This window comes from Gracilinanus agilis, chromosome 2, assembly GCF_016433145.1.
Source record: "Gracilinanus agilis isolate LMUSP501 chromosome 2, AgileGrace, whole genome shotgun sequence".
NCBI classification, from domain to species: Eukaryota; Metazoa; Chordata; class Mammalia; order Didelphimorphia; family Didelphidae; genus Gracilinanus; species Gracilinanus agilis.
Genome location: NC_058131.1, coordinates 141,972,724 through 141,989,244, shown reverse-complemented (window position 1 = coordinate 141,989,244; position 16,521 = coordinate 141,972,724). Strand labels below are relative to the sequence as shown.

At 35.3% G+C, this 16,521-nt stretch overlaps 1 protein-coding gene across 1 annotated transcript in view; it reads right to left on the bottom strand.

Moving 5' to 3' along the window:
* CFAP61 (cilia and flagella associated protein 61) overlaps positions 1-16,521 on the bottom strand; it is a 368,321-nt gene that overhangs the window by 226,769 nt on the left and 125,031 nt on the right. The window contains exons 10-12 of the mRNA XM_044659499.1: positions 7,769-7,895; positions 4,107-4,184; positions 656-862 (exon numbers count right to left, since the gene is read on the bottom strand). Coding sequence (XP_044515434.1) covers positions 656-862; positions 4,107-4,184; positions 7,769-7,895 — 412 coding nt within the window. The remainder of the gene's footprint in view (positions 1-655; positions 863-4,106; positions 4,185-7,768; positions 7,896-16,521) is intronic.

Here is a 16,521-nt window from a genome sequence, read left to right as displayed (position 1 = left end):
ACATTACCAACTCAAATCTACATTACAGGAAAGACAAAGCAAAATAATAAATCTTATATCTTAAGATGATGGGACTAGAGGCGAACTGTGGTATCACTCAAAAGTGAAGGAATAAATAGAAAAATATATGGTGTATGGGTGTGTGCATATGTGTGTGTATATATATATATATATTTTTTTTTATAATGATGTTCTTTATATTTTCACAAAGGTTGGACAGAATTTAGAAAACTTTATCCATATATTAGGCATACAGAAATGGCTACTTTAGAATAACTTAATGTTGTGAGAAAAATAACAATGTGATTTGGGTGTAGCACAACTAGACCTTGAGAAGTAATCTGAAATTCTGGCACCAATCTCCAGGTAGTTTTGGGGCTGTATTTTGTCCGTGTACAAACTCTTGTTTGTTCAGATTGTATTAGTTGTCATTTTGCAATTTAAAATACTCTTGACTTTTATTTTTAGTATAATAAAGGTGCCAAAATAAGGGCAACCTTTTAAATTATAATCAATAGAGTGTTATGAAAATACAGAGGGCAGAAAGGTTCATTAAGAAGAGAGAGGAAAGGATATTAGGAGTAAAGAACATGGAATGTACTGGGAAATGGGATCCACCACAAAGATGAATAAAGATACAGCATATTTCTTTTACCTTGCCTTCCCTGGTCTGTGGATAAATTGGATAGTAGAGGCAGTTTTTAAAGCTTAAACGAAGAATCTCCTTCAGAAAATATTTAGTATAGTGTTGGAATATGGGATTTAAAACAAAATGGTGCACATGACCATGTTCTTCTCGTTGGTGATGAGCATAGTAAATAAAATCTTCAATGTTATAATGTGACCGAATATACTCTATATCCTAGAGAACAGAAGGAAAAAAATAAAACAAAAACAAATAACTTTTTAAACAATGCTGTAATCTACTGTGCAGTGGCAAATAACTATTCAAATTTGTTTCTATGTTTTGTTCTATCTTAACCATTGAAGTAAAAAAACTAATTCTCCCTTTCTTGACCCAAAGTTAATTTAAAAAATAACAATCAAATAGAATTAAAAGCACATTTCCTATATTTATGTTCTCCCTTGAGAATAAATGGCCATTTACTAAACTATATACAACAATGCCTCATCTTGGCTTAAAGGTAAACGGCTCAATTTTTTGATTCTTAGCGAGATAGGCAGACATTCATCACTAGAATTTTGGACTCTGTGTAATGAATTTTTTAAAATCTTGAAATCCAATAATATTGAAACAATACAGTTCATTAACAGTTACAAAATTTTAGTCAGTCAAGACATACACATTGGCTTCATCAAAGACCAGGTACATATAGTCTTCAAGGATTATATCAAGAAATTATTGAAATTGTCTAGATTTGTTTCTAATAAAGCTGATATTCTAGAAATCCTCTCAGATATGACCAAAACAAACAAAATAATTCAAATATTATTTCATTAAAACATTGTATCAGAAATTTCCGTAAAATGATGTTAAATTATCTGTGGGTTTCTGCTTCTATATAAAGAAGCAATTTTGGGGGGAAAAAGCAATATGGAAAAATGGATAGAGAAATGGTCTCCAGATCAAAAGGTCTGGTTTCAACTCTGACCTCCAACATGTACTGTCTGTTGTATAAAATTACAACTTGCAAACAAGTTGATCCGCATAGATTATGGAGTTCCCTCACCACTGAGATCATAGATCTGGAATAAATAAATGCAGTTATACCTCATGTTAACGTACTTTGCTTTATTGTGCTTCACAGGCATTCTATTGTTGTTTTATTTTGTTTTTTACAAATTAAGGTATGGAAACCCTGCATTGAGCAAGTATTTTGGGGCCAGTTTTCCAACAGTGTGTGCTCACATCATGTCTCTGTGTCACATTTGGGGAATTCTCACCCTATTTCAAACTTTTTCATTATTATTACATTCATTATAGTGATCTGCAATCTGTTATCTCTGATGTTACTATTGAAGTGTTTTGGTGCACCATGACCATGATGACAAACAAAATGTATGTTCTGCCTGCTCTCCCAACCCACTATTCCATCTTTCTCCCCCTCCTCAGGCCTTGCTATTCCCTGAGACACAACAATATTGAAATTAGACCAATTAATAACCCTCCAGTGGCCTTGAAGCATTAAAGAAGTATACATCAGTACAGCAAACTTCATTGTGTCTTATTTTAAGAAACTGCCACATTCACCTCAGTCTTCAGCAAAAAGACTCTTCACCAGCAAAAAAAATATGACTTGCTGAAGGCTTCACATTGGAACAATTAAGCATTTTTAATTTTTAATTAAGGTATGTACATTATTTTCTTGGCATAATAGTATTATATGCTTAATAAACTCTAGTAGAGTATAAACACATGCACTGGGAAACCAAAATTCATGTGAGTCACTTTATTTCGATATCAGCTCTGTTGAGGAGTTTGGAGCTGAACCCCCAATATCTCCAATGTATGTCTAGATATACTGGTCCTGCGGAAATCCCAGTGAGGAAACTCCATCTCTCTCAAAGACTAGGACAATAAGTAGTGGCAAAGTGAACTTGCACCGTCTCTAGGAAGTTATGTTCAAGACTTGGTCTCAGGTCTTTCTGACTCCCAGGCTAGCCTTGTATCTACTCCTCTCTGTCTCACCTTTCTGTTTCTGCCTAAGTCTTTTAAGTTTAAGTCTAATCCTCAAACTTTTTTTTACCTTTCTGAATTAGACGTGAGTTGAGAGTCTTTGATAGCATTTTACAGACTTTCAGTTGAAGTGTGAGTTTGTTATGACTAGTCAGAGGTTTTACATATTTTCAAAAGCATTTGGTCCATCCTTCATCACATGCACCTCCATTAAAGTCCTACTCTGATATCTTGTTGTGGGTTGGATACAATCCTGGATCCTCAAAGACTATACTTGGAGAAGACAAGCTCTGGCAGGTTCTCCCAAGCTAGAAAGGCTTCGGGAAGGGACCTGATGATTGACTGAATGTCAGCTGTCCAAGCACCAGTCTAACTAACTTCAGAGAAGCTCACCACCACTTTGGTCACAGATTGGTGAATTTTTGGACCATAACAACTCTCCAAAAGGAAGGAGTTACAACTTGTATTTGTGAGCTAGTACCCACATGACAAAAATCTCAGATCCTTGCAGTATGTACAACCAATTAACCTTGTTTTGATTGGCTTAACTCTGATCCCTATCCTTTGCCTCCTTTTATCTAGTCTTTTCATCAAGCCTTCTCTGAAAATCATTGGGAACCAGGGACTCATCTATATTAATTGTGCTAAGGGAAAACAAGGTAACGGTTCAGCAACCACGTATACAGTTTTCTTTCCAGCAGTGCATTCAGTCAGAGAGGAGTCAAATATACTGTGTTTTCATTATGTGTTTGAATTGCTCCATTGGCATGTGCGGCAGACATGCCCAAAATGTAGAGAAAAGGTGTGAAGGAATGTGAGATGGAATGTTCATTGGAAAGAATCTACCTGTATTGCTTCATACCAATGTGTGCATATAATTTTAATCACTTGGTTATTCATCTGTTAAGTACTTCTTGCTATTTCCTACAGTTCAATCATTTTTAGACATAACTAAAAAGATAGAGGTTGAAGAATGCAAGCAAATTGTATTACTCTGTATTCAGCAGGGATGACCCTGGACAGAAGTGTAAAGGTGCCAGGGATTTTTTCAGCAATCTCAGTCTTCCCTTTCCTGTTCAGGCATAAGGCATGATCCAGTTCAGGCAGGACACATTTTTGTCTACTTCAGTACCATGCCCCCTCCTTTTTTTAAGCTACCAGCTATGTTTTTAAACATTTTAAATTTAAATTTACTATAGGAATGAGACTAACACAATTTTTTAGTTTAAAAAGCATATCTAAAGAATGTCCAATTTACAAACAAATTGGACATAGGCAAATGATAATTTATATACCTGAGAAGTGGAGACCCATTCACATTAAGATTAAAACAAAACTTGGAAAGTTTTATCTCATTAATTAATTAGTGATAATGATAATTAATAAATGATAATTAATCTCATTAACACTTTGTGTTAATTCATATGAAAAATAATAACTAAATGAATAAAAAATTTAAAATATTTACCATTTCATCTCTGATTATTGAAACCCCAACTATCTGATTTAAAACTTCAGCAACAAATGTCTGTACTTTTGTCCCATCCTGAAAAGATAAGTCAATAAGTTAAGTTGTTGGGGTTTAAATTTGTCATTATTAGCTAATAATAAGTTACTTTAATTCCTTGCAAAGCTTAAATTATGATCAAACTTAGACTTTAGATCAAAATTATTTGTTTAAAAACCTTTTGGGAGAGGGGAATGGAAATCCTCAGAGCCAGAAGAAAGCCTTATTTTTATTGAAAATCATAAATATTTATGAAGCACCTTCATGAATAGGGTAGTACCATATATGACACTCTTCTCTTAAAGTCTTTAAGAGCAATGAAAAACTTTCTAGGATGATTAGTCAAGTTTATATTTCTATAGCTGGGATAAAACAGTCTTCATTGTCATGAAAATAAGCACTGGCTGAAAGCATAGTGCATTGGAAAAAATATTGATTAGAAAGAAAGAAACGTAGGTTTAAACTCTCCTCCTTTCTTCCTCCACTTCATAGCTAAGTGACCAAATTAATTTCTCTCTATCTCAGCAGCTTCATCTGTAAAATGGAAACATTGCCTTTTCTCTCTACATGATGGTAAAGGTATGGATTAGATGACCTTAGGAAGTCCTTTAATAGTACTGAAATCTCTGACACTGTTTGAGTTACTATAATATATAGAATATAAAGAGACAACAAGGTTTTGTACTAGTCTGCTATATTCTTAAAATATAGGCATTGACGACAATCTAGGCTTTTAGCCCTTTAGGACACAAAGCAGTGTAATTTCCATGTTTTCATGGCAGTGGTCGTGAAGGTTTCATGATACTTCTCCCTCTTGGTTCTTCTCCCACTTGTCTGCCACTCTGTCTCGGTCTTCTTTGCTGGATTGCCAACTAAGTAACACTCATCAAATCATGGGTGTCCATCAAGACTCTACTCTTCTCTTTTCTCTATATACTATTTCATTTGGTGATCTCATCAGCTCCCAAGAATTCAATTATCATCTCTATGCTGTTGTTTCTGACAACTGAAACCCAACTATCTGATTTAAAACTTTGGTGGCAAATGTCTACTTATTCATCCTTGACCTCTCTCCTAACCTCCATCCTCACATCTCCAACTGTATTTGGACGTGTCAGACTGAATGTCACATAGATCTTAAACTCAACAAGTCCAAAACTGAACTCAATATTTTTACCTACCAAGTTCTTGCTTATTCTTAGCTTCCTTATTATGGTATAGAGCACCTCTATTCTCCCAGTCATCCAGGTTTACAACCTATGTGTGATCCTTAACTCCTTACTCTCGAGCTCATTCTTCATATGCAATAAGTTGTCATCAAGTTATTCCTACCTTCATATTATCTCCCATATATACTCCCTTCTCTCCTCTGACCCTGCCATATTCACTATACAGTATCCTTATCACTTTATGTCTGGACTGTGGCAATAGTCTAGGAATGTTCATCTTGCCTCAAGTCACATCCCACTATCTATAATCCACTCAGTTGTCAAACTAACAGGCAAAATTCCCAAAGGGCAGATCTGATCATGTCATCCTCCTCCCCATCCCTGTTCAATCAACTCCAATATTACATCTAGGATTGTTTGACTTTTAAAGCCCTTTATAACTGAGCCCTTCCTACCATTCCTGGCATTTTGCATTTTACACCTCTCATCCACCTCCCTCCCTACAGTATACACTCTACAATCTACTGACCTTAGCCTCCTTGTTGTTCCTCACACAAAACAATCCATATCTCCTGACTGTGCATATTTTTACTGGATGTCCACCTCTATGCCCTCTTTGTCTCCACCTTCAGGTCTTCGTTAAGGTTTCACATTCTATAAGAAACTTTTCCTGATCCACCGTAATTCTAGTTCCTTTACTCTATTGATTATTTCTGATTTATCCAGTATATATCTTGTTTGTATGTAATTTTGGGTATATTGTGTTTCCCATTAAACTGGGTGCTGCCTTTTTTTGAATCCTTAGAGACTAGCACAATATCTGGTATATGACAAGAGCTTAATAAATGACTAAGATGAATCCCTTTAGCACCTCTATGAGCCATCACACCTAGATAAGAACAACTGAACAAAACCAAGAGCGAATATTAAGGCTCTTCTCTTGATTGTCCCTATCTGATTTGAAGTCTTTTTTTTTTCCAAACAACGATCTCCCTTCGGTTTATAAAATTCCCTGTAACTCTCCTTTAACCTCTTATTGGGATCTTGTGTCCATAAAACCCCATTGTGTGGGCCCTGCTATATTCCTCCACCCAAAAAAAGGAACAACCACCAATAATAGCAGGTAGCATTTATTTAGTTCTTTAAAGTTTACAAAGCACTATAAAATACTATATGATGCTCTCTTTATAACAACCCTAGAAGGTAGGTGTTATTCTTATCCCCATTTTACAGATAGAGAAGATGAGTCAGACAGAAGTTAAGTTATTTGTCCAGGATCACTCAGCTAGTAATTTGTCTGTGTCTGGATTTTAACTGAAGCATTCTTGACTCTGGGTCTAACACTCTCCACTATAATTACCAGCTGTCTATGTTGAGACTAGGACCACAAAACTCAGTTCAATCCTGAAATCTTCGCACTGCCATGAAAAATAGATTTTAGCAATAAAAAAGGCCAAGAAGGAAGGTAAAGTACCATCCCTCCTGAATGTATTCTGGCCAGCACAAAACCTCCCTGACTCCCTATATTAAAAACTGACTAGGTGTTCCTGAGTAAATTATAATCTAAGTGTGGTACAGCATGTTGTTACAGGGCACTGTGCCAAAAGGAGAAATTCTTAAAATTTTATGGATTATTTTAGGTTAGGCCAGTTAATTCAGTGGAATAAGTGAGGGCATAAGGCTAAGACACCGACTATCAGTATGATTCCCCCAGAAGCCAATTATTTTCATGCAGAAAGTTTAGAAGCAGCTATTTCATAAATGCTATAAAAGGAACCATATAAAAGATTATGAATGAATCAATATAATCCATTACATGGCAAAATAACTTGGACCTTATTTTCTACTGATGTTGGGATAGTGCTGCTATATGTATATTACTTTCTTCAAGATGAGTGCCTTGCATTCTTTCTTCCAAGGGTCCTTGAGGCAGTTAAAAACACAGTGCAAAGTAAGATAATTAAGGAGAAGAAACTATTTAAAGGAAATAGATGAAGAAGTACTATCAGGCACCTGAGATCAGGAGTTTACAACTAGACACTGAATTTGGTTCTAAGTTTCCTGGAATCTACAGTAGAATGAAAGACATTCTACACTACATAGTTTACATTTTCTAGCCATTGAAAGCACACGAATTCATCTGCAGAGCTGAAATCTTTTCTGAACTAAACTCAAGTAAGAATTCATTGTATGAATGATTGTATAAACGATAACAAGGAGACAACTTCAGGTACAGAACTTTAAAAGGCCATCTTAAGATACAAGATATAGCAGCTAACATTTCTAGTATCTGAGCAAGTTAGCTTACCTGTATTTAAGTAAACAATATTAAAATTGTTTTTTTTAATGACAAGTACATTTAGTATTCTCCATTGCCAAAGAGCATTCATGACTCAAGAAAAAAAAGTGGTACTACATTGTAAAATAAAACAATTGTGTTTATTGTATGCTTACCCGATCTCTTCGAAACATATTATATTTTGAATAATCCTCTAATATGCTTTGATTTAGATTAAGTGTTTTGATGAGATTTTCAATACCAGGTAGATCATTGGTAGTTGCTAGTCTTATATTAATTGACCTAATCAAAGACATAAAGGATAAAAAATGTTTAGTTGGGGCAGCTGGGTAACTCAGTGGATTGAGAGTCAGGCCTAGAGACGGCAGGTCCTAGGTTCAAATCCAGCCTCAGACACTTCCCAGCTGTGTGACCCTGGGCAAGTCACTTGACCCCCATTGCCCACCCTTACCACTCTTCCACCTAGGAGCCAATACACAGAAGTTAAGGGTCTAAAAATATAAAAAAAATGTTTAAATATGCTTTAAAAGATCTTGAATTTTACCAAAGAATTGTTGAGTTGAATAAATTCTGTCACTGCAAAATAATATACTTGTTTACAATTTTCCTTCTTAGAGAATAAATCTAGATTTCTTATCTAATCTAAGAAATGTCGTTAAAAAACGTGTTAGCTGGTTCTAATTTGCTATGGTTATATCACAGAGAGGAGATAGATAGAATTTGCAAGTTACTAAGAGTCCATCAAAGAAAGTCAAATAAAAAGAAATCTTAAGCTTTTTAATATCTCTCATTTGGGGGAAAAGATTATCCTGCTTATAGTTTACTTTACATTATGTGCCAAGAATCATTCCTTTGTGTTTATCTTTTGACATAATGCCAAAGATTCATAATCTTCTTATTATTTAGTCTTTAAAACAGGTAGCTTTGTTCCTACTTCATGGATTCTTAAGTGCTCTACAAAAACAATGAACTAGAAGTACTGCAGAATGTATTTCTGATTCCACTTTAAAATAATTTTTGTTATTTCAACACCCTTTTCTCTGAGAGTATTAAATCGCCATAAGATGAAAATCTCTCAAAGATATAATCAACTATATTCCAAAAGCTCAAAGCCAATATTTTCAGAGAAATTTTAAAAGACCTAGTTAAATGCTAAAAAAAAAAAGCTAATAGTTCTAGGAAAAGAAGCAAGAAAGGAAATAATTGAGATCAGATAAGATAAAATATTTTCTTCCAAATATTGTGGGCAGCTAGGTGGTACACTTAAAAGAGAACTAGAGCTAGAGTCAGGAAGACTTTTTTTTATTATTTTTTTTATTCAAATCTGTCCTCAGATACTTATTAGTTATGTGATTCTGAGCAAGTCACTTAACATTGTTTGCCTCAGTTTCCTCATCTATAAAATAAGCTGACTAAGGAAATAGTAAACCACTCCAGTACCTTTGCCAAGAAAGTCCCAAATAAGGTAACAAAGAGAATGAAGTGACACAAATATTGTAATACCAAGTCAATACACTTGGTTTTGGGGGGAAATGGAGGAAAGGTAAATTTTACTCAACAAAAAGTTTTAGTGGTGTTAGAAGATATGTGTGTGATCATATAGAGAGATAATAAAAATATAAAGATATAAAATATAGCATATATACTTACTCATTTCCACACACTGTCCTGCATATATCTCTCTCTTTTTCTCTCAGTAGATATAATTTATAGAATTTACAATTTACTAAAAATTGGTCAAAAAAGTCAAATAAGAAGAAATATTAAGCTATTTAATATCTCTCTGAAAGAGAGGGAGAGAGAGGAAAAGAGAGAGAAAGAGATAGAGACAGAGACAGAGAGACAGACAGAGATAGAGACATAAAAAGCAATTAGAAAATATTCCTACTGACATTTTTCAGAAAAGAAACTCTACTTTAATCTCCCCCCTTCCTAACCCATTGGGAACCTGACACATCAATGGGACTACTCAGAGTAAACAGACAAATTTCCTTTCAGGAAGAAAGCATGTACTTGAATTCTTTGAAGTTCACACAGAGCACCAAGTAACATCTTCACCAAGCTTGCTTGCCACAGTGTTCCCAAGGCAAAAAGTAGCCTTTGGATTGAAATTAGTTCAGTTTTATCTATGGAACTGATACTTGATATTGATTCCAAGACAGAAGTTAAGATGTATTTTTTTTAAAGATAGTGTTTCTTCTAGTAGTGTAGAAAGGACTAGTCAATGAAAACTCACTGAGAATCTGCTGGAATTTAACTTCCTGATCATTCAAAGAATGCCCAGGAATTCTCTGCCTGGTTAAAATCCTCACATTGAGGCTTGATGAATGTATTTCTGAACATTAGTAACGAAGGAATTAGTACTATCTAGTGATGAAGGATCTTCTGACTAGTTAGGACTAATGAGTCATAAATTACTGAGGCAGAGCTGAGTATACATGCAAAAGGCATGATCTGACCCTCTGTTGGGCCTTTTTGCTTCTTTCCTTCCTGGCAGCATGTGAAGCAAAACTGTTGTGAGTTGCTGGATAAGGGGAAAGATGATTGCCTGCCACCCCACACCTACCCCAGTTTCTATGTATCCATGAGCATGTCACCTCTGTTTCTTTTGTCTTTATTTATTCCTGATATTAGGAAGGAAAGTCAGAGAATAAGTGTTTATTAAACACCCACCATATGCAGGCACTATGATGAGCACATTACAACTATTATTTCATTTGATGTTTCTAACTATTATTTCATTTGATGTTCACAACAATTCCCAAGTATTCTGAGAGGGGAGTGCCTAGGTAAAGAGGAGATCCATCAAGGCTACAAAGTTCCTACTAAACCATAGTGATGGTAGCCAATGACAAAGGAAGTGCTTGGAGTCAAATGTGAAAAGACAATTTCCCTTCAGGATAGTGGCAGCTTCTAGATCCTGACCCCTCATGATGGAGAGAAATGTTGGCCATGAGATCTACCAACTGAAGCAAAAAGCTACATCTAAGGGGAACAGTACTGAGGTGTCAAGAAATTGTTTTGTTTTATAATGACTAAACCCCTGAAGATAGTAGTATTCAGTCACTCTGTAGAAACCCAGCCTGCCAATGTGAAAGGGAGTTGGGACAGTGAATCTAAAAGTGGTATTGCACTAGAAATGTGCGAAAAGGTAGATTTTCTAGTTGATTTTATGTAGAGGTTGCCCAAAACATTAAAATCACTCTTTCTCTCATTGAACTAACATCTTACAATATAAAAAATAAAGATTCCCACTTTAAATAATTTGCCTTGAAGAGGATTTCAAAAATCACATTTTTTTAAAGTGCAAGAACCAAAGTGAGAAAATTTCCAGGATTCAAAAAGAAACTCTAAGATCACATTAAATCACCCTCTTCATTTACATTGGAACTAGAAGATATATGAGATATGAAGACATTACTATTAACTATAGAGAGCTTATTATATGTCTTAGCTACAGAAAACTCTTTGGGGAAATATAATGACTATAAAACAAAGCACTAATTGTGCTCATCTTCAACATCTAGAATCCCTAATTGAATGAAATTGATTTTCAAAAAACTATGTTAGAGTTAGCACTTGTCTGATGTTCCAGTGACCATCTTTTTGATCTTAATCATATTGTCAGAAAAATGACAAAATATAGATGTATTCATTAAGAGTTTATAAAATGCTTTGTTGAGTCTTTAAAGGTAGATGTCTAAGACTGAAAAGAGATATATCTATTTATATAAGCACAGAGTAATAAACATTTATTAAGCACTTAATTATATGGCATAAAATATGCTACACACTGGGGATTTTAAAAAAAGCAAAAATACAGTCAATGCTCTCCAAAAGCCTCCATTCTAATAGGGAAGACAACATGCGAACAATCACATACATATAAGACATATACAACATAACTGAGAGGTAACCACAGAGGGAAGGCAATAATAGTAGGAATGGGAGGGAACCTTATTGCAAAAGCTAAGTCTTGATGGAAGCCAGGGAAGGCAGAAGAGAGATGAGGAGATACAGAATTCCAGGCATGAGGGACAGTCAATCAAAAGGCATTAAGTGAGGAGAAAGTATTCTATGTGCACTATTAGCATTTATTAAGCACTTAAAATGTGCCAGGTACTGTACTAGGCTCTGAGGTTTCAAAGAAAGGCAAAAAACTCCACTCTTTTACTTCTCAAGGAGCTCACAGTCTACAGATGAGGACAACATAAAACACAATTGTTTATAAACATAAAGAATAAATTGAGGGTAGTTTCAAAGGGAGGGTTCTAAGATTAACTAGGCCTGGAAAAGAAGGTAATACTTTAACTGAGATTTGAAGGAAGGGAGAGAGGCCAGGATGACAGAGGAAAAGAGTGGAAAGTATTCCAGACCTGGAGAAAAACACTGCATTTGGACAATGGAGTGTCTGTTGTAAGAAATAACAAGAAGAACAAGTAGTACTAGATACAGAGTATTGGAAGAGGAGTAAAGTGTAAGAAGCCTAGAAAGGAAGGAATCAAGTTATAAAGGATTTAAAAGCCAGTGGGTTTATATATTTATTTATATTTATACAGATATAACTATAATTTTAAATCATAATCACAGGCCCAGAGATGGGAGGTACTGGGTTCAATCTGGTCTCAGATACTTCCTAGCTGTTTGACCCTGGGAAAGTCACTTAATCCCCATTGCTCATCCCTTAACCATTCTTCTACCTTGAAATCCATATACAGTATTGATTCTAAGATGGAAGGTAAGGGTTAAAAAAAATAACCATTCCATTGAAGAAGTATTAACTGTAATTGCTGGAAACATGCAAAAAATATTTATTATATATTTGATCCTAGAGGTTAAAGGCAGCCATTGAGTAGGGGAGGTAATATAGTCAGATAATGTCTTTAGGATGATCATTTGAGATCAGTGAAATGTGGAAAGACTTGAAGCAGAGAAACAAACAAGAAAACTATTTCGATAGTTTAGGCATGAGGAGATGGCCTGCAACAAGGCAATGGCAGTGAATACATACACATGCACATATGCACACACACATATATAAATATATCATATATATATATATATATATATATATATATGAATGCAAGTTGTGAAAGACACCAAAAATGAGAGAATGGTTTAATGGTAGTATACTTAAAAATCATAAGGAAGTTAGGAAGAAGGAACAGTTTGGAGCAATAAGTTCTTTGGACATGCTATTCAGATGTCAATGAGACATCCAATTCAAAATGTCTATATTAGGCAATTGGAGATGTGAGACTGGAAAGGTTGGAGCTGGTTAAATAGAACACTAAATCATCTGCAGAGTGATAAAAATAGAATTCACTAAAACTGACAAGATCACCAAGTAAAGAAGTATATAGAGAGAAGAGGACCAAGAATAGAACCTTGGTGACTCAGCAGTTAGAAAGAAATAATCTGGCCGAAGATCCAGAAAAGGAGACTGAGAAGGAGCTGTCAGAAAGATAGGAGAACCAGAAGAGAGGAGTGTCATGAAAACTTAGAAACAAGAGATAATCAAAGAGAAGAGGATGATTAAAGTCAAAGGAGGCAGTTTGTCAGAAAAGATGAGTATTGAGAAAAGGCCATTAATTTGAAAATTAAGAGATCATTGTTGACTTTAGGGAAAGAAGTTTCAATTTGAATGATCTGGTAAAAAGTAAGAGAGCAGAGATTCAGAAGAATGAGGTTCTGGGAAGGGAGAAGAGATATAGGATGATTCAATTAAATGAGAGGGTTTGGTTTTTTTAAGGATGGGGAGCCATGGACAGATTTGTAAGCGATAGGAAAAGAGCCAGTATGTAGGGAGAGATTGAAGATGGATCAGAGTGAGGATAAATAAAGGGTACAAACTGGTGAAGGAAGGACGAATTGAAATTTCTTGTGCATGCAGGGTTTACCTGGGCAAGGAGAAGACCTCTTCATGTGAAACAGAGATGAACAAGGAGATAGTAAAAAAAGACATCTGAATGATGTAAGATGAAGATGAAGTGAAAACATAGCACTCAGAAAGTAAACTCAAAACTTTTTGGCAAAATATGAGACAAAATCCTCAGCTGAGACAGTCAGAGAGGAAGTGCTTCAGCAGGCTTGAAGAGCAATGAAAAGGAATCCATATTATGACTCAACATTTAAGGACTCACTATTTGTGAGGGACTCTTTTAGGCACTGGGTACATAAAGACAAAACCAAAGTCCCTGTCCTCAAGGAGTTCACATTTGTCTGAAAGGAATATAGAACATTTAGGAATAAGGACACAAGCAAGGGAATCTGAGGAATGAGGGAGTTCTAGCAACTAGGGAGGTGAAAGAAGGTTTCACAGAGGAGGCAACACCTAAGATGAGTTAGATGAAGAGATCAGAATTAAGTTACTATAACTCCAAAATAGAATGGACATATCAGATTTCTACAAGTGAAAAAACAAAGCTTGGATGCTCAAACAAATGATCTGGTGAGGAGTCAGAATTCATCACCAAGTGACAATTTCCCTAGTCCCTCTTTAGATCCAATTTTTGCTCTAAGGTTATAACTCAGAGCTGTCCTAAATACTTCCTCAGTTCATCTCTACTACCTACACATTTGTGTCAAGGATCACTTAATCTTTGGGAGCCAGAAAAATGATCCATTAGCCTTTGTCTGGGATGATTACCTTAGGATATAGATATTTCACACACATAGGACAGTACATCCAATTATATCATTAATTCCCTTGCCTTTCAGCATGCATCTGTTCTCTCTTATGAAGCAATCCTACCTGTATATTTTGGCTCACATTCCCAGGTCTGCTCCTAAACAGAACCTGTTTTCTTATTTATGATATTACTCCCATCTTAAAGTCTCATCTCTTTTAACACTTGGACCCATCCCAGTCTTATTCTCTTTATTCTTCATGTTCTTTCCCTGATGCTTCCTTCTGCTGTGGTTTGTGGTACCTGATCTGTGAACAAACTCCCTTTATTCTTAATACATTTTCCCCCTCTTCCCTCTAGTTTCTAATGTCCTCCTTTATGCAGGCTAAGAGGCTAAGTGATAAAAAAGGAACTCAAATTCAGCATTCCATATATTGTTATATATCCCAATAAGGCAGCTAAGTGTTGCCATGGATGGAGTGGTGGGGCTGGAGTCAGGAAGACCCAAGTTTAAATTTAGCCTCAGACACTTCCTATCTGTATGACCCTGGGCAAGTCACTTAGCTTCTGTTTGCTTCAGTTTTCTCATCTGTAAAGCGGATATAATAATAAAATAGCAGCAGATTGTTGTGAGGATCAAATGAGATAATACTGTTTAGGGCAAAGTCTGATGCATAGCAATTACTGTGGAAATGCTAGCAATAAATTATTGTATCTAATTATGCCAACATGCCTCTTATCAAGAAGAGTTTTGATTTTTGCAACCTTGCAATGATTTGACAGTACATCTCACCACCTTCGTGGGCTGTATTATTCTTGGTAGATGGCCAGTTACAGGGCTCTAGGTTTGAGTCCAATATTCTTTCTTTTTTTAATTTTTATGATTTAAGGTAATTTTTTTCAGGGCCACTATTTTATTTATTTTTATTATGTACTAAATAAACAACACAAAAATTTTAATTAACCAATATATTAAAAATTATGTGTACAACCACAAACTCCACATTGTTTACAGCTTGCTAAAAATGTAAATTATATATGTATGCTAATATAAAAATCTTCTGCTTTTGAGTTCCCTTTGGATTTGTTTTACTTACTTTTTCTCTTGATTTCATGGTGGTTGTTTTTTTTTAATGTAATCATAGTATGCATTATTCTTAATTTCTTCTCTTTTATCTTCATAGATTTATCTTATTTTCTTAATGTTTTCCATATTTTTCATTTCTGAGGCCAGCTTTCATACAATCCATTATATTCAAATATCACAGCCTATTCAGCCATTTCCCCCATTTTTTGCATTTGTGTTATTTCCAGTTATTTTTTCACAACAAACAAAACTTCATGAAATTTTTCATACATACTCAGCTTTCTACTCTCTTGATAATGTCTCTTAAGTCCAATATTCTTTCAACCCTTGAGGAAAATTAGAAGCAAACTCTTTTAATCTGGATGTTCAATTTGATGTCTTTTCAATGTGCTTCTGATATTTAGTGCATAACAAGTTTTTCTGATTTCTCTTAGGCATAGACTGATTTCTTCAGGTCTTTTGTTCAATACAAAAAGTATCAGGCATTTATATTGTTGTTATTCAGTCATGACAACTATTCAAGACCCTATTTGGGGTTTTCTTGGCAAAGACACTAGAGTGAGAGGCAGCAAGGTGGCACAGTGGATAGAGTTCCAGCCTCAAAATCATTAAGACTTGTTTCCTAGAGTTCAAATATGGCCTCAGACACTTCCTAGTTATGTGACCATTGGCAAAGTCACTTATCCCCCATTGTCTGCCTTACTGCTCTTCTACCATTAAGACAGAACATAAGGGTTTAAAAAAATACTGGAGTGGTTTACAGTTTCCTTCTCCAGCTCATTTTATAGATAAGAAAATGGGGACAAACAGGATTGAGTGAGTTGCTCAAAATCACACGGCTAGTATGTGTCTGAGGTCATATTTGAACTCAGGTCTTCCTGACTGTAGGCCAGGCACTCTATCCAATGTACCGCCCAACTGACCATGAGACCCTCATGCTGAATGCTTAGCTAGCAAAGCACTCTGCTAGGAGGCAAAGATGTAAAAACAAAATGGAAAACAGTCCCTGCCAACAAAGAACTTACACTTTAACTGGGGGGATACAACATGTAAACAGATAAGTAAATGATAACTGGCAACAAGGGCTTATGTTTTCTTGAACAGGGGAATAACATTGTCAGACTTGTGCTTTGTGATAAGGTCTTTTGGGGCACTATGTAAAGAACTGTTTATAAAGGGGAAAGACTAGAAG